Raw genomic sequence first — 15,572 nt, forward strand, 5'->3', positions numbered from 1 at the left:
GGCTGCTTGCAAGGTGCTTGAGGCTACAACATTGCTTTTGGCAGGTGCTTTGTTTTCCTCCCATTCACACACACAGGCTGATTTCTTTATTTTTTAAAAAATTTTAAAATTTTTATTTTGTTATTTTTGACAGGCAGAGTGGACAGTGAGAGAGAGAGAGAATGGTCTTCCTTTGCTGTTGGTTCACCCCCTAATGGCCACTGCGGCCGGCACACTGCGGCTGGCGTACCGCGCTGATCCAAAGGCAGGAGCCAGGTGCTTCTCCTGGTCTCCCATGGGGTGCAGGGCCCAAGCACTTGAGCCATCATCCTCCACTGCACTCCTGGTCCACAGCAGAGAGCTGGACTGGAAGAGGAGCAACCGGGACAGAATCCAGCGCCCCAACTGGGACTAGAACCCGGGGTGCCAGTGCCACAGGCGGAAGATTAGCCTAGTGAGCCATGGCACCGGCCAATTACTATCTTTCTACCTAACATTCCCATGTCCTGTAAAACTAGCCTAAGCACTCCTCACTCCTATGGTTCTCCAGGCATCACTGTCACCACCTGGGGTTCCCCACTTGGAGTGGACAGGGAGGAAAAGAAAGGCACAGAATCTAGGTTGGGGGCCACAGCCACTCAGAGGGAGCTTCCCAACAAATGCCCACCCCAATCTCTCCGGTCTCCCTCCTCCCACCCCGACTTCTCGAGTGGGCGCCTTCCAGTAATCATTTTGGAGTACGCTTCCCAAGGTTGTCTCCTACAGAGTCAACGTCATCTTCATCAGGTCTCTGCAGAGATTGGCTGGAATGCCTGGAGGGCCATCTTCCAGCTCCACTGTTGCTCTACTCCCAAGTTGCTCTACTGTCTGAACGGACTTCTAACTCAGCCCCAAGTGTACATCGGTGGGTCTGGGTTCAAGTCCAGTTCCTATAGTCGTTAACAAGGCTGTTCTCTTTATATAAATGTAAATTGGACCTCATGTATAGCAGCAGTGGGCACTTATTTGGGTCCCAGGGAATGTATGCTGGCTATAGAACATTAGAGAAAAAAAAAAAATAAGCCTCCCAGAACACTTTGAATTTTCTGTTTTTCCCCACCAAGGTGGAAGTTGTACCAAGAGGTTTAAGATTCCCAGCCAGCAGGGAATGGCGCGTCACTGAGTGCAGACAAAGGCCTTCCGTGAGTTTTCAAGCTCTACCTCCGTCCATGCGTTGCTGCCTCTGTCATGGGAACGGTGGTGAGGGCCAGTGTGCCAGGAACAGCCTCAGCTGCGGGCCGCACAGACAAGCCCTGCGGCTGCCCCATCTCCCCTGTGCTCAGCCGAGCAGACCTGGGCTGCTTCCTAAGGAGACGGCGCCCAGGGGGCCTGCAAGGACAGTAAGTGAGCACCTAAGAACCATTTGCCCTCAAACCATGTCTCGAGGCAGGTGAAAAGTTGTGTAACTATTTTCTCCTAAAATTAGAAGGGGGAAAATTGTGCACAGGGTTGAATCACCTTTCATTCTTCCATTTTCGTCACTAATTTTATGGCGCTTGGTTTTGACACAGCAGAAATAAGACAGAAAGGCAATAAACCAACCTCTAACCCGCGCACTAGCTATAGAATACTGAGTTCTCCCGGGGACTGGGATAAGAGGACTGTTCCATCTTTTAAACCTCAAAGAGGTTCTGTTTGATTAGGGAAATGTGAGCCAGTAGAGAAACCTTTATTTGAAGTCATTTATTTGATTTTGGCAAGAGGCAGAAAGCAATGCACATATTTATTTCATTGACTTGTAAACTGACGAGGTTAAGGGATTACAAACTCCACTGTTTATGGAACAGAAAGCTAGTAAATGGTTTTAGGCAGAGATGAACTTAGTCTGATTTCCAAGGCTGGAATTTTAACTATGCTGGGCAATAAACAAAACAGGAGTTTTGTAATTCATCCATGGCAGAGCCCACCCATTGGACACAGCCCTCCTGCTTGAGCCACTCCAGGCCTCTTGGAATTGACCGCATTGAAGTAACTGTCAGGTCAACACATCCTACAGGGTTCCTATGGGAAGCCAGAACTAAAGGACAAATATCCTTACACCTTGTGTTCATAAAGCATCAGTGGGAGAAAACTAAGTCGGCTCAGAATATGCCAAGCAACATGCCAGAGAAACATTCAGGACTGAGCAAACCAGAGAGAACCCCGGCCGCCCCCCACCGCCACGCGCCCCGTCAGACGGTGGTGATCTTTTTGTCCTTGGTGGCTTGCTTGATGGCAGCCTGCTCGCAGATGATCTCCTTGAGCCGCTGCAGCCTCATGTTCTGGGTGGTCTGGTCGCCCACGCCCGTCTGGCTGCGGTGCAGCAGGGTCAGGGCGTGGATGTACTCGAGCTCCGTGTACTTGACGCCCTGGTCCACCACCAGGTTCAGCAGCTCGTCGGCCGTGTTGTACAGCATCTCGTAGTACTGCCTGGGGGGAGCAAGACAAGACACTGCTCAGCACCTCCGCACCACCAGTGCCCACTCCACCCTGGGCTCTCCGCTTACTCCAGCAATATTGACTGTTATAGCCCTACAGATAAATGGGGCACAAGGCCAACGTGAGCTCCCTTGGTGAGATGGCAGGGAGGTACGGGCCCAGCTCATTCTAGGTTTTTGCCTAATTGTGTGTTGACCTCAGGAGAAGAAAGAAGTAGGGGTGCAGAACCGAGAGGGGAATAATCTGGCAGGCACTGCCAATCGTTTTTGTCTCATTTATTCCCCCACTTACTCATGCATCGGAGGCTCTGTGAAACCTATGGTTTCCCCTCTGTAAAATGGGATAAATACCGTACCTGCGTCTTGAGGTTATTGGAAGGAATTAAATGAGTAAATACATAAAGCACTTAGTACAGCACCTAGCACAATTCTAAGTACTCCCTAAACATTCGCTCTTACCAGGAACATGACAGCAGTGTGTCAACAGTGCTGTGATGAGAGTAGCGATAGGACGTAAGGATGAGAAAGACGTGGCTCCTTCCCTCAAGGAGCTCAGACAACCAGGAAAGGTGGCAAAAGGCAGAGAACGACTGCACTGGGCCAGTTAACCTTTGCTGTAGATGGGGGAGGGGAGGCTGTCACTCCCTTTTCTGAGATAAGGAACTGAAACAGAATTGGAGGACTTGGCCACATTCACGCGGGCACTGAGTGCCAGGAAACAAACTCGGTTTCTGGCTTCAAGTCCAGCACTGAAGCACTCACAAGGAGATGATTCCTGGCGCCACAAGGGAGGTGTGGTTATTTCCTTGAGAGGCAGAGTTAGGGACAGGGAGAGACAGAGAAAGGTCTTCCATCTGCTGGTTCATTCCCCCAAATGGCCACAATGGCTGGAGCTGGCCCAATCTGAAGCCAGGAGCTTCTTCTAGGTCTCCCACGTGGGTGCAGGGGCCCGAGGACTTGGGCCATCTTCTGCTTTCCCAGGCCATAGCAGGGAGCTGGATGAGAGGAGCAGCTGGGACACGAACCAGCCCCTATATGGGATGCCGGCACTGCAGCCAGTGGCTTAGCCTACTGGGACACAGTGCCAGCCCCACCTGTGAGGTTTAAGTGTCATGAATTTTTAGCAGAGGACAGAGGGGAGGGTTTGGGGCTAAGGAAGACTTCACATGGAATAAGATATTTTTGTTAGGATTTCAGGAAGGAAAGTCTAAGTGGAAGGAAGAGAAAAAGCAGACAAGGAAAAAGTGACCTGGTTAGAATAGGCAGTGATGTAAGTGAAGCCAGAGGTAGAGTGCTTGAAACCTAGACTTAGGGATGCAGGCCTGGTTAAGCCAATAGAGGGTCCCCCAGCACAAACACATACACACAGACCCCTCCAAGGCTCTGTGGAGAGGGAGCACCATTCAAAGTCACGCTTCTGGAAGACAAATGTGACAGCAGAATATAGAGTGGCCCGGGAGGGAACTGGCTATAATTGTAGCAAAGAGGAGGGGACTTGGAGAGCCATTCAACTGTGAAGAGTAATGCCTGCAATGGAAAAATGGAGCAGAGCGACTCTCCAGTGCAGGGAGAAGGTGCAGCTGGGAATCGCTAAAGGGAGAAGGCCAGCACCGGCCATTCCTAAAGCCGACACTAAGCTACTACCGCCCCTCAGTGAGCCCACTGGGATTGCAGGCCACGACCTTGCTGTAGATGGCCCAGGAGGTGTTGCTCAGTACAAGCTGAGCCTGCTCTGCTACTACCGTCTGTTGGCTAAACAGAAGAGCCTTCCCAGGGAACCCCTACCCTAAAAGGGGGCTTTGCCAGGATGGGGGGATAGGACCAGGCAGGTGAGTCAACCCAATTGTTGGAGGTAAGAGGATCCTACAGGGGCCGGCGCTGTGGCGCAGTGGGTTAAAGCCCCAGCCTGCAGTGTCAGCATCCCGTGTGGGCGCCAGTTTGAGTCCCAGCTGCTCCACTTCCAATCCAGCTTCCTGCTAATGCATCTGGGAAAGCAGCAGAGGATGGCCCAAGTGCTTGGGCCCCTGAGAACACATAGGAGACCCAGAAGCAGTTCTGGCTCCTGGCTTTGGATTGGCTCAGTTCTGGCCATTGTGGCTATTTGGGGAATGAACCAGCGGATGGAAGACCTCTCTCTGTCTCTGCTTTCTTCTCTTTCAAATAAAATAAAAATCTAAAAATAAAAATAAGGATCCTGCAGATCATCCGGACCAGGAAATCCTGTATTATTGGACTCGGAGCTCGGGGTTTATTTCTTTGTTGTTGGGAACGTCTGAAAAACGACAACAAAGGACATCCTATGGAAAAACCCATCTTTTTAAAAATTTTTTTGACAGGTAGAGTTAGACAATGAGAGACAGCGAAAGGTCGTCTTTCCATTGGCTCACTCCCCAAATGGCCGCTATGGCCGGTGCTGCACTGATCCGGAGCCAGGTGCTTCTCCTGGTCTCCCATGCGGGTGCAGGGCCCAAGCACCTGGGCCATCCTCCACTATCTTCCCAGGCCACAGCAGAGAGCTGGACTGGAAGAGGAGCAACCGGGACCAGAACCCAGTGCCCATATGGGATGCCAGCCCCGCAGGTGGAGGATTAACCAAGTGAGCCATGGCGCCAGCCCCGGAAAAACCCATCTTTAGGGTAAGGGACACATTCTAGGAGCCGCAGAATTCCAAGAACAGCTGGTGAAATGTTATCCGATGGGAATGGTCAAGAAGAGTTTTTATGTCTGCTGACATAGTTCCTTTTTCTGTTCTGTTAAACTTTTCCAATAAACCTACTTTTTAAAAAAAATACTTTATTTGAAGGGCAGAGTGACAGAGACACAAAGGGGAGGAGATCTTCCAACCACGGTTTGCTTCCCAAATGGCTGCAACAGCCGTGACTGGGCCAGAGCATGTAACTCCGTCTGGGTCTCTCACATGGCTGGCAGAAGCCCATGTACTCGGGCCATCTGCTGCTTCTCAGGTGCATTAGGAGGGAGGTGGATCAGAAGCAGAGCAGTGGGGACTGGAACTGGCACTCTGATAAGGCATATCAACATTGTAAGTGGTGGCTTAAGACCCACTACACCGCAACATGGACCCTAACATGGTATTTTTTTTTTAAAGGAAAAATGAATATGAAAACTGATTCAGGAATCACTATAAAGGGTAACTTTGAATGTGAACGGATGTGCTTTTTTTAAAAGAAAACAAAACATGGAGCTGGCATTGTGGTGCAGTGGGTTAGGCTGCTCCCTGCAACACTGGCCTCCCATCTGGGTACTGGTTCAAGTCTCGGCTGCTCCACTCTGATCCAGCTCTCTGGCTAATATACCTGGGAAGGCAGTGGAAGATGGCCCAAACGCCAGGGCCTCTGCCACCACATGGGAGACCTGGATGACTAAGTCTTTTTTTTTTTTTTTTAAAGACTTATTTCTTAGAGAAAGATGCCTTCCCTTTTATGGTTACTCCCTGAAGGGGCACAACAGATGAAGTTGGGCTAGGCTGAAAAAAGGAGCCGGGGGTTCCATGCAGGTCTTCCCATGGGTGATAGGAACTCACGAAGTTGAGCCCATGACCTGCTGCCTCTGAAGGTGTGCGTTAGCAGGAAGCTGGATTGGAAGTAGAGCTGGGACCGGAACCCAGGGACTCCGATATGGGAGGCTTGTGTCCCAAGAGGCAGCTTGACCTGCTGCGCTATTAGGCCCACTCTAGAAGTCCTTCCAGTAGAGGGAAATGAGCTCTAACCTCCAGAGGTCTAGGTGCCCAGTAAAAGCTGTGGTGGGAAACATTTTTGAGGCTTTATGTTTACCATAAAACCCAAATGAGCTTTGTGCCCTACTTATCAGTGCATCTTCAGGTATTTAGAAGCGGTGTTGTAAAGGAGAACTCTGCTAAAGGGAGATGCATCGTGTTGATTCTATGGCTTCACGTGTGCCCTGGCAACCATGCCTTCCTCTCGGACACTGGTGCCGCCTTTGGAGAAATGAGGCCCTGTGTCAGCTAATTCTGTTTCCCTTAGGCACAGAGGTAAGGGAGAAAGCTACCTGTTTAGACAATGCTCTAAGAATATATGGATTTTTGCGTTCGGCACTGTGGCGTAGCGGGTAAAGCCCCCGCCTGCAGTACCGGCATCCCATGTGGGTGCCGGTTCAAGTCCTGGCTGCTCTACTTCCAATCCTCTCTGCTATGGCCTGGGAAAGCAGTGGAAGATGGCCCCCAAGTCGTTGGGCCCCTGCACCCACGTGGAAGCTCCTGGCGTGGATCCGCTCAGCTCCAGGTGTTCGGGCTGTCTGGGGAGTAAACCAGTGGATGGAAGACCTCCCTGCCTCTGCCTCTCTAACTCTGCCTTTCAAGTACATAAATATTTTTTAAAAAGAATATATGTATTTTTTTGAATTGCTGAAGAACCTGTGTGTGAATCTAGGGTTACCGAATGGAATGAGGGAATTTTAGGGGTCACGATTCTTTGAAAGCTAGGACCTGAAAGCCGTGGTTTCCGGACTATTGGTTCCTGAACTTCAGAGTGCTTCCCAAGAATCACCTGGGGAGCTCCTGGGGCCCCCAGTCTGGGAGGGAAATCACACAAGCATTCCTGTCTCCTGCAGCCAGGGACCTACCAGCACCACAGAGCTACAGCAGCAATAAATGGTTTCTGACTCTTTTCAATGAGAGTAAACCCAAAGAATTGGGTTTCCTGGCCATTATGATGTTGATATTTTCATCATTTATCTTCAGAAATAACATTGGGCCCATCAGCTCAGGTGAAATTGGATTTCTTTTGAAAAATCAGATGAACCGTTTCCAGGGATACTGGCTGGTGTTCCGCAGAGACTGTTGTTCCCACGCTGGGAGCTAACAACAACACAAAGATGCCTCGCTTTCTGGTCCTGGATCTTCCCGTGTGAGAAGAGAAAAAGGGCATGCCACCTACATCCTTCGTGTTCCAGTATCCTCTGTGCAATGAAGACCTTTGTAAATCCCCAAGCGACACAAGCGGCCTGAGAAACCATAAAGGGCCCTTAAGAACCCTGGATGAACAATGCCTCAGAATTGCAAAGCAAGTTATTCAACAAAATTGACAGGTAACTGATGGTGTATTTTCTATAGTTAGGGGGAAAAAAATTTCCCCATAACCACGATGATGTATTAGATCATAAAGAAATATAAATATTTAAAGACAGAATGAGATTCATTTATCTTTCAGAATGATAGCCAGTAGCAAATCTAGTAAATCGGCATAGCAACAGTTAGAGGTAGGGGAAGGGTGCTATCAGATGCCCCAAAGAGAAAACAAGAAAATACAATTAGAATGAGCTTCCGTGATAAACACTTACAGACGCAGATGAAATCCTGTAACCCGACAGGGATAAATAATTTATCAGCATTTATTGAGGCCCCAAGAAAAAGAAAGCCTGGTCTTTATTATCAAGCAGGAAAACGGTGGCTGTGCTTTGGGGGCATCCTGCTTGATACGAGATTCATGCTGCCGCCTAGATGGGATCAGTGAACACACATTTGATTAAGACATTTTCAGGCTCATGACTTGTAGAGCAAGTCTCTTCATAGCACATCTTATGCAGGGCCCAACTGCTGGATGTGGGCCACATATGCCATTCTGAAGACCAGAGAGCTTTGAGTGGACCTGGTGGGTGGAACCTCTGAGTCTCTCCAGAGCCCTTGGCTGTGCCCCTCTGGCCAGCAGTCCCCGGGCTGGGAGCAGAGAGCAGCTGCAGGGGTAGAGCAGCGGTGGCCTGATGTGTCCCACAGAGAGCTCGTGGCTACAGCCTGGAACATGACTTCCCCGGCACCGGTCTGGCGCAGGTGCATCATTTTACCTTACGTTTGCTTTAAGAACAGACTGCTCTTTCCTGTGGATTTCTTCTTGAAGGTATCATGATAAGACGGTGTCCTGACTTTATCCCCATTGATTCTCTACATTTAGACCAGTAGAGATAGGAAGGGTGTTTTGGTAAGGTGGACGGACCTTTTGAAGGTTTTAAAATAAAGTTTATCTTTCTTTGAATGGAAAAATTTATGCATATGCCATAGAGAAAATATGGGATCACACAGAATTATTATGGAGAAAGAAGGCTGACTCCCGGAATTCCATCATAAAGACCCTGCATCTTGGCATATTTTCTTATGCCCCATACCTGTCGGGTAGTTAACGGACTTCTTTCTTTTGTCTTATCTTTTTTTTTTTTTCTTTTTTTTGACAGGCAGAGTGGACAGTAGAGAGAGAGACAGAGAGAAAGGTCTTCCTTTTGCCGTTGGTTCACCCTCCAATGGCTGCCGCGGTAGGCGCGCTGTGGCCGGCACACTGCGCTGATCCGATGGCAGGAGCCAGGTGCTTCTCCTGGTCTCCCATGGGGTGCAGGGCCCAAGCACTTGGGCCATCCTCCACTGCACTCCCTGGCCATAGCAGAGAGCTGGCCTGGAAGAGGGGCAACCGGGACAGGATCGGTGCCCTGACCGGGACTAGAACCCGGTGTGCCGGTGCCGCAAGGTGGAGGATTAGCCTACTGAGCCGCGGCGCCGGCCAATCTTTTTTTTTTTTTTTTAAGACTTACTCATTTAAAAGGCAGAATTAGAGATTGATCGTCCATCTGCTGGTTGACTTCCCCAAAAGGCTGTAGGGGTCAGAGCTGGGTCAGGCCAAAGCCAGGAGATGGAAACTCCATCCTACTCTTCCATGTGGGTAGCAGGGGGCCCAGCTATTTGGGTGGTTATCCACTCCCTTCCCAGGCACATCAGCAGGGAGCTAGATCAGAAGTGGAGCAGCCAGGACTCAAACTGGCACCCATATGGGATGTCAGGGTAAGGTTGAAACACAATTGCACACTTGGTTGCTTTCAATGATAAAACTTTGTTTCCTGAGGATAGATTTTTTTTTAAATTTATTTTTGACAGGCAGAGTGGACAGTGAGAGAGACAGAGAGAAAGGTCTTCCTTTGCCGTTGGTTCACCCTCCAATGGCTGCCGCGGCTGGCACACCACGCTGATCCAATGGCAGGAGCCAGGTGCTTCTCCTGGTCTCCCATGGGGTGCAGGGCCCAAGCACTTGGGCCATCCTCCACTGCACTCCCAGGCCATAGCAGAGAGCTGGCCTGGAAGAGGGGCAACCGGGACAGGATCGGTGCCCCGACCGGGACTAGAACCCGGTGTGCCAGCGCTGCAAGGCGGAGGATTAGCCTGTTGAGCTACGGCGCAGGCCAGTGAGGATAGATTTCTAACAGCAGTAGTGAGAAGCCGAGTGCACTGCATAGGACACTTGGACATGCTGCCAAGCCTTTTTTTTTTTTTTTTTTTTGGCTTTTAATGTTTGGAAGTATGCATGTATGTATGAAGAAATCGTTGATCTCTTTATTCTGAGAATCAATGCTCTTCTGACTTTCAGAGCTCTTCATAAAGGTTCATCGTCAAGAAACAAAGCATTTGGGTCTCTTCCTCGTCCGGCCTCCCTCTTTGACATAATCTACACAAGAGCACGTCTCTGAAAGTTACTGGGAACAGTTTCAGTTCTCTGTAAATTGGGAGAGGAAGCAGCCATGAACCCCAGCTGTCCTCATGCGTGGCAGCTCTCCTTCCTGTGCCCACAGGCGTTCCATAAAGTCTGGGGGTGGGGGTGCCAGGCAAGCCGTGGCTGGGGAACTGTCCAGAGTGCCCAGAGAAAGCTTTGCCATCTGTCTACTTGTTCTCTGTGGAAGTCAGAGTCCTGGATCTCCGAATGGAAATGCGTTTTTACAGACACAGCAGCGACTGGGTTTTAGGCTCCGTCTTGATTCTGGAAGTGTTAGTGACGCCCAACTTGCAGTGCATCCACATACTCAACCCTTTGAAATAGGTGCTACAATTGTCCACCTTTTACCGACGAGCAAACAGCTACAGAGTGGGCACAGTCTAAGGCCTCAAAATGAAGGTCTCTATTCCCACTCCAAAGCTGTCACCACACAGAAATACGTGAACTTGTAAGAAGCAGAGGTACTCATTGCAAAGGATATTTGCATAGCTAATACATTTTTTGGTCGTGATTTTGGAAATATAAGTGAAACGAAATTCCTGCACTAACTCATGTCTTCTCTGCCTTCCATTGCAATGGAATGAGCTAGGACTGTGGCTGTTCTCAGTTCATTTATACAGACTTGGCAGCTCTATTTGAATAGCACTGGATTTGATCTGGGAATTAAGTGTTCCAAGTTTAAACTTGAGCACTTAATTCGGGAGTGATAGAATAGACTTCTAGCCTTTTCATTTTTTAAACCAAACTTCTGATAACATTTTATTCTGTTCTTCTAAAGTTAAATCGCAAATTTTGATACTTTTTCTTATTTTAAATGATTTAAAGGACTTATTAAAAATGGAAAAATCAGAAGAGCACTGGGCAAGCCTTTTCATTTTTATAAAAGGTTTAATTACTTTAAAGTCAAAGTTAGAAATACATCTTCTATCTGTTGGTTCGCTCCCCAGGGCTGGGCAAGGCTGAAGCCAGCAGCTTCATCTGGGTCTCCCACGTGGGTACAGGGCTCCAAGCACTTGGAACGTCTTCTGTTGCTTTCCCAGGCACATTAGCAGGGAGCTGGATTAGAAGTGGAACAGCTGGGACTTGAACCAGTGCCCAGTGGGATGGTGGTGCTGCAGGCGGCAGCTTAACCCACTGTGCCACAGCACAAGGCCCTAGCCTTTTCATTTTGTCACCTCTCTTTAGTTCTCTTTCTTGCCCTTCCAAGATAAGGGATGAGGCAACCTTTCCTTGCAGATGGGGGCTGCCCTTATGATTCATGACTTCCTGGTGGTGGTGTTGGGGGGGGGGTAAGTATTTTCATGGCAAAGACTTTCTCTTCTACTTCTTCCTGAAATAAACCCAGCATTACTGTCAACAAGAGAGTTAGGTGCTGAGGCTGATTTCTGAAATTTAAGTTTGAAAGGAGGAAAAATTGGTCTGGGTATAACTTCATATTGACTGTACCTCCCCAAATTATTTTTAGTGATTAGTCGAGTATCTTTTATCCAAAATGATTGGAACCAGAAGGATTTCAGATTCTGGAGGATTTGCCTGTACATATAACATACCTTGGGGATGGGACCCATGTCTAAGCACAAAGTCTTTTATGTTTCTTATACACATAGCCTGAAGGTAATTTCATTTTTAAATAATTTATCAAGAAGGCAGAGTTACAGAGAGGGGGAGAGTCACAGAGCAATCAATTGATCGATCTTCCTTCTGCTGGTTCACTCCCTAAACAACTTCAATAGCCAGGACAGGGCCAGGCTAAAGCCAGGAGCCCAGAACGCCATCTGGGCCTCCCACATGGGCGATAGAGACCTAAGTACCTCTGCCACCATTCACCACCTCCCAGGCACGTTAGTAGGGAGCTGGATCAGAAGTAGAAGAGCAGAGACTTGAGCTAGCGCTCCGATACAGGATGCCAGCACCACAAGCAGCGTTTTAACCTGCTGCACCACGACATAGGCAATTTTATAGAATATCATTGGTGAGCTTGTGTGTTCACTGTGATCTGTCACGTGGGGCAGGCATGGAACTTTCCCCTTGTGCCATTTTGGTGCTCACAGAGTTTTGGATTTGGAAGCCCTTCAGAATTTGTATTTCAGCTTAGGGATGTTCAGTGTAGTTGGGGTAGTTTGAGCATTTAAAACCCAGTGACAGATGGGCCAGGAAATTCTAGGGTGAAACCTCCAACCCCTGTTGACTGTCCACTCAGTGGTGCATATGATAATAAGCGTGGAAATGGAAAGAAAGGATAAGACCTGAATTATCCATAAACCAGATAATCACTCCAAAAACAGAGTTGGGTAAAGCTACAAGACTTAGAGAAGTACATACTCAAGAGCTTGACTAAGCTCAGATGCTGGTTGTGTGTTTCCTTCCCCCCTCATGCTGGTGGCTCTTTGACTGGACCTGTGTCCCCCATGAAAGTCCGGTTACAGCAGATGCCGTTGAAGCACCAGCAGTTTTGGACTTTAAAACCCTTACAGCACCTGCTGCCTGCTCCATCCTTTGGCATCATGGGGTGTCCATCAGAATCGGGTGATGCTGGTTTTCCCCAAGCAAAGACAGGCAAGATGGAAACAGTGGATGTGGAAACGTTGTGACAAAGGGTAATCTTAGTTCAGGTGCATTTTCCAGGCCAATAATGAAAATAGGTGGCAATCCTGTGTGTCAGGATACATTAGTTTATTAAAAATATGTAATGGCTCTTATTTTTCATCTCCTTCAAAGAACTTATTACAGACATGATTGAAAATTGTCTTTCAGGAATGAGAAAGCAAGGTGGAGAAAAGCCAAACAATATCAGACAACGGTGGCAGACTTAGCTGCATACTCTGTACTGGGACAACTTATTTGATAGGCAGAAACGGAGATCTCAGATCATCTTGTTCCCTCTCCAAATGCCTCCAACAGTAGAGGCTGAGACAGGCTGAAGCCAGAAACTGGGAATTCACTCTGGGTCTCCCACGTGGGTGGTAAGGATCAAACTACTGGGGCCATCGCCTGCTGCCTCCCAGGGTGTACATTAGCAGGAAACCGAAGCAGAGCTGGCACTCGTACCCAGACACTCTGATACGGGATGTGGGTGTCCCAAGTGGAATCTTAACCACTCCACAGAATGTCTACCCTGGGATGGTTGTTAAAGCCCGCATGACGTATGGTGTGGCAGCATAGCGAGCTCTTGAGAAAAGACATTGTCTCGATCGCTGAAAAACATCCAAGGGTCCAGACAGCCTGGAGTCTCCTGCTTTACAGGCCAGCTCAGACATCTCTGTTAGGTCACCCACCTCCCTTCTCTTTGAAGTGACACACCACCAGCACCCATGGCACTGAACTTGAAGGGCAGTCCCAGGCTGGCCTGGCTCTGATCACCACCACGCTTCAGCTGTACTGGGTGGGTGGGTTGGGAAGTGTCTCCTGGGGAAGGGTTGACCGTCACAGTCACTTGTGTTCCCTCCTCTCAGGAGGCCATCCTGAGCATGCTTTATTTCTCTTTGGAAGAAATAACCACTCACAGCTAAGGAATCCCTCCGAGATGTCCCCACTACGACTCCATGGAGACACAACCTCAAGCTGGGCTACAGTCACTGAAACAGGGAGAAAACTTCATTTTGTTGCCTTAGCTAGCAACTTCGCTCCCCACCTTTGGGAGACATTCAACATTTATAAATATCTGTGGTTGAAATTTCCTCTTCAACAACTTAAAGGATTTGTATGTCACTCTGTGCCACATCAGATAATTTTTTAAATTAAGTTTTCTACAGCGGGGCTGGAGGAAGATCTGCATTTTAAATTCAGAACAATTAAAACTGTGTCTCTTTGGTCTGGCACTGCCTTTGGTCAAAGCCCATTTGTATGAATAATTACTCAGTCCATTAAGAAGTCTGCTCAACTCCTTCTCCCATTTTGAAGGTTTTAATAAATATTGATCAGGCACGTTTCTGTTTGCACTTGCCAAAGCAATCCTGATGGGTTCATCTTCTGATGTTATCAAATAATGAAATATGAAAGAGTGAATAGAATTACCCTCTTGTTCTGTGATTTTTTATTTAGGCCCTTCATTTTACTTTCATAATTGTGTTTGTCTCACACTTCTGTAAATGCTCTTTTGATTATCTAAAGGTGAACCCAGGTTAAGGAGAGCTGTGCTGTGCTGAATATCACTTGAGAGTCTTTTCAATTAAAAAAAAAAAGTTTATTGAGTATCATTTCAGGGAGTCATTTCAATTTTAAATGATTATCTAATACCATACGTTGACGCGAAGCTACATACTGCTCACCGCAGCACGCAACTCTCACACTGTCTATTACCTATATTTCCTGGGCTGGCAGTGTGGGAGACAACTGCTGAGTGTGCTGGATAAGGTATATTCAGAGGCCCTCGGCTCTTTCAGTTCTAAGTAATGAAATGGACAGGATTTCTTCCAAGGGGAGCCTAATGTTCTCAGTGATGCTTAGGAAGTGCCAACAATAACAAATGTTAGCATAACTCAGAAAGGCGCATTCCTTGGCTTAAGAAGCTTCTTTAATTTAGGTCCCCCTCGAAGGCCCCACGAGCTCAATCCAAGCCCAGAGCAAAAGTGTCCCAGCATGAGGCAAATGTTTTGAAGTAGAACAAAATTGGGGCTTGCCAGTGTGCCTACCGGTCCTCCTCCCATTTCTTGGTACTTGAGAAAGAAGAGTCGGAAGGGGCTGCTCCTCGTTCGGAACAGAGCTAGTGATGGGCTGGAGAAGCCCAAGGGTACTGGGTGTTAGGGTTCTGTACTTTGGGAGAGTCTGCCCTGGGCAGAGATGTTGGTCCTAGCTAATGAGAGCAGTCCATGTCTTGAAATTTAGAGGAGATTTTTCTACTTTGCTGAGACAGACAGAAGACCACATCTTTTAGGCCTGAAGGGCCAGAAAAGAAGAAAGTTTGGCAGAGGAACAACAACAACAAAAAAATCTGAATTATTGGAAAAGTGTGAGCCTATGCAAATCAGCAAGTCCCAAAAGCAAATACTTGAGTGTGTATTAACTAAGCCCTTAGGTTATTTCTGAAAGAGAATAAACCTAAATAAACCACAGCTACCCAATGGGCCACCTGAGATTCCCGTACACGTGACTCAGAAGGGATGTCAATTAGAAAAATAATGGACTAAACAGGAAGAAGCTAATGGAAGTTTGCACAGTATCCAGCAGGGTTTAATTAAAGACCCGAACACTCTGACAAACGTGATGGATAGCTTGGGTAGCAGTGTGAATTTGGTGGATGAAAAAGACCACTGTGGCTGAGATATATTTGGATGTCAGTGAACCATTTGATACATTGCCTCTAAACAAAATATAACCAACAAAATGAATTTATTCTGAATGGCTACCCATGAAAAGACAGAGGCTGAAAAACAAACAACGAGTAATGATAGAGGCAAATCAACCAGCTCGGAGGAGACAGCATCTGGTGAACGCTGAGGACGCGGGCTTTATGTCTGATCTCCTTTAATACCTTCATTAACGTGCAGGAGGCTACAGAGACGAGCGGGAAGGGCAAATGTTAGTGAACGTGGGAGGGCCGGGAACAGCAGCAAAAAGGAGAGAGAATTATGGGAAACAGATAATGAAAGCAGATTCGTCTTAGAAAAACCCACAACATTTTGAGAGAAATCCTCAC

The 15,572-nt window shown here is 47.9% G+C and overlaps 1 protein-coding gene across 2 annotated transcripts in view; it reads right to left on the reverse strand.

The window, feature by feature from the left end:
* Nucleotides 1-2,089: 2,089 nt before the first annotated feature.
* EXOC4 (exocyst complex component 4) overlaps nucleotides 2,090-15,572 on the reverse strand; it is an 862,020-nt gene continuing 848,537 nt past the window's right edge. For both annotated transcript variants that reach the window (XM_062198862.1, XM_062198781.1), the window contains exon 18: nucleotides 2,090-2,427. In XM_062198862.1, the coding sequence (XP_062054846.1) occupies nucleotides 2,190-2,427 (238 nt within the window). In that variant the 3' untranslated portion in view covers nucleotides 2,090-2,189. The remainder of the gene's footprint in view (nucleotides 2,428-15,572) is intronic.

Source organism: Lepus europaeus, chromosome 1, assembly GCF_033115175.1.
Source record: "Lepus europaeus isolate LE1 chromosome 1, mLepTim1.pri, whole genome shotgun sequence".
Lineage (NCBI taxonomy): Eukaryota > Metazoa > Chordata > Mammalia > Lagomorpha > Leporidae > Lepus > Lepus europaeus.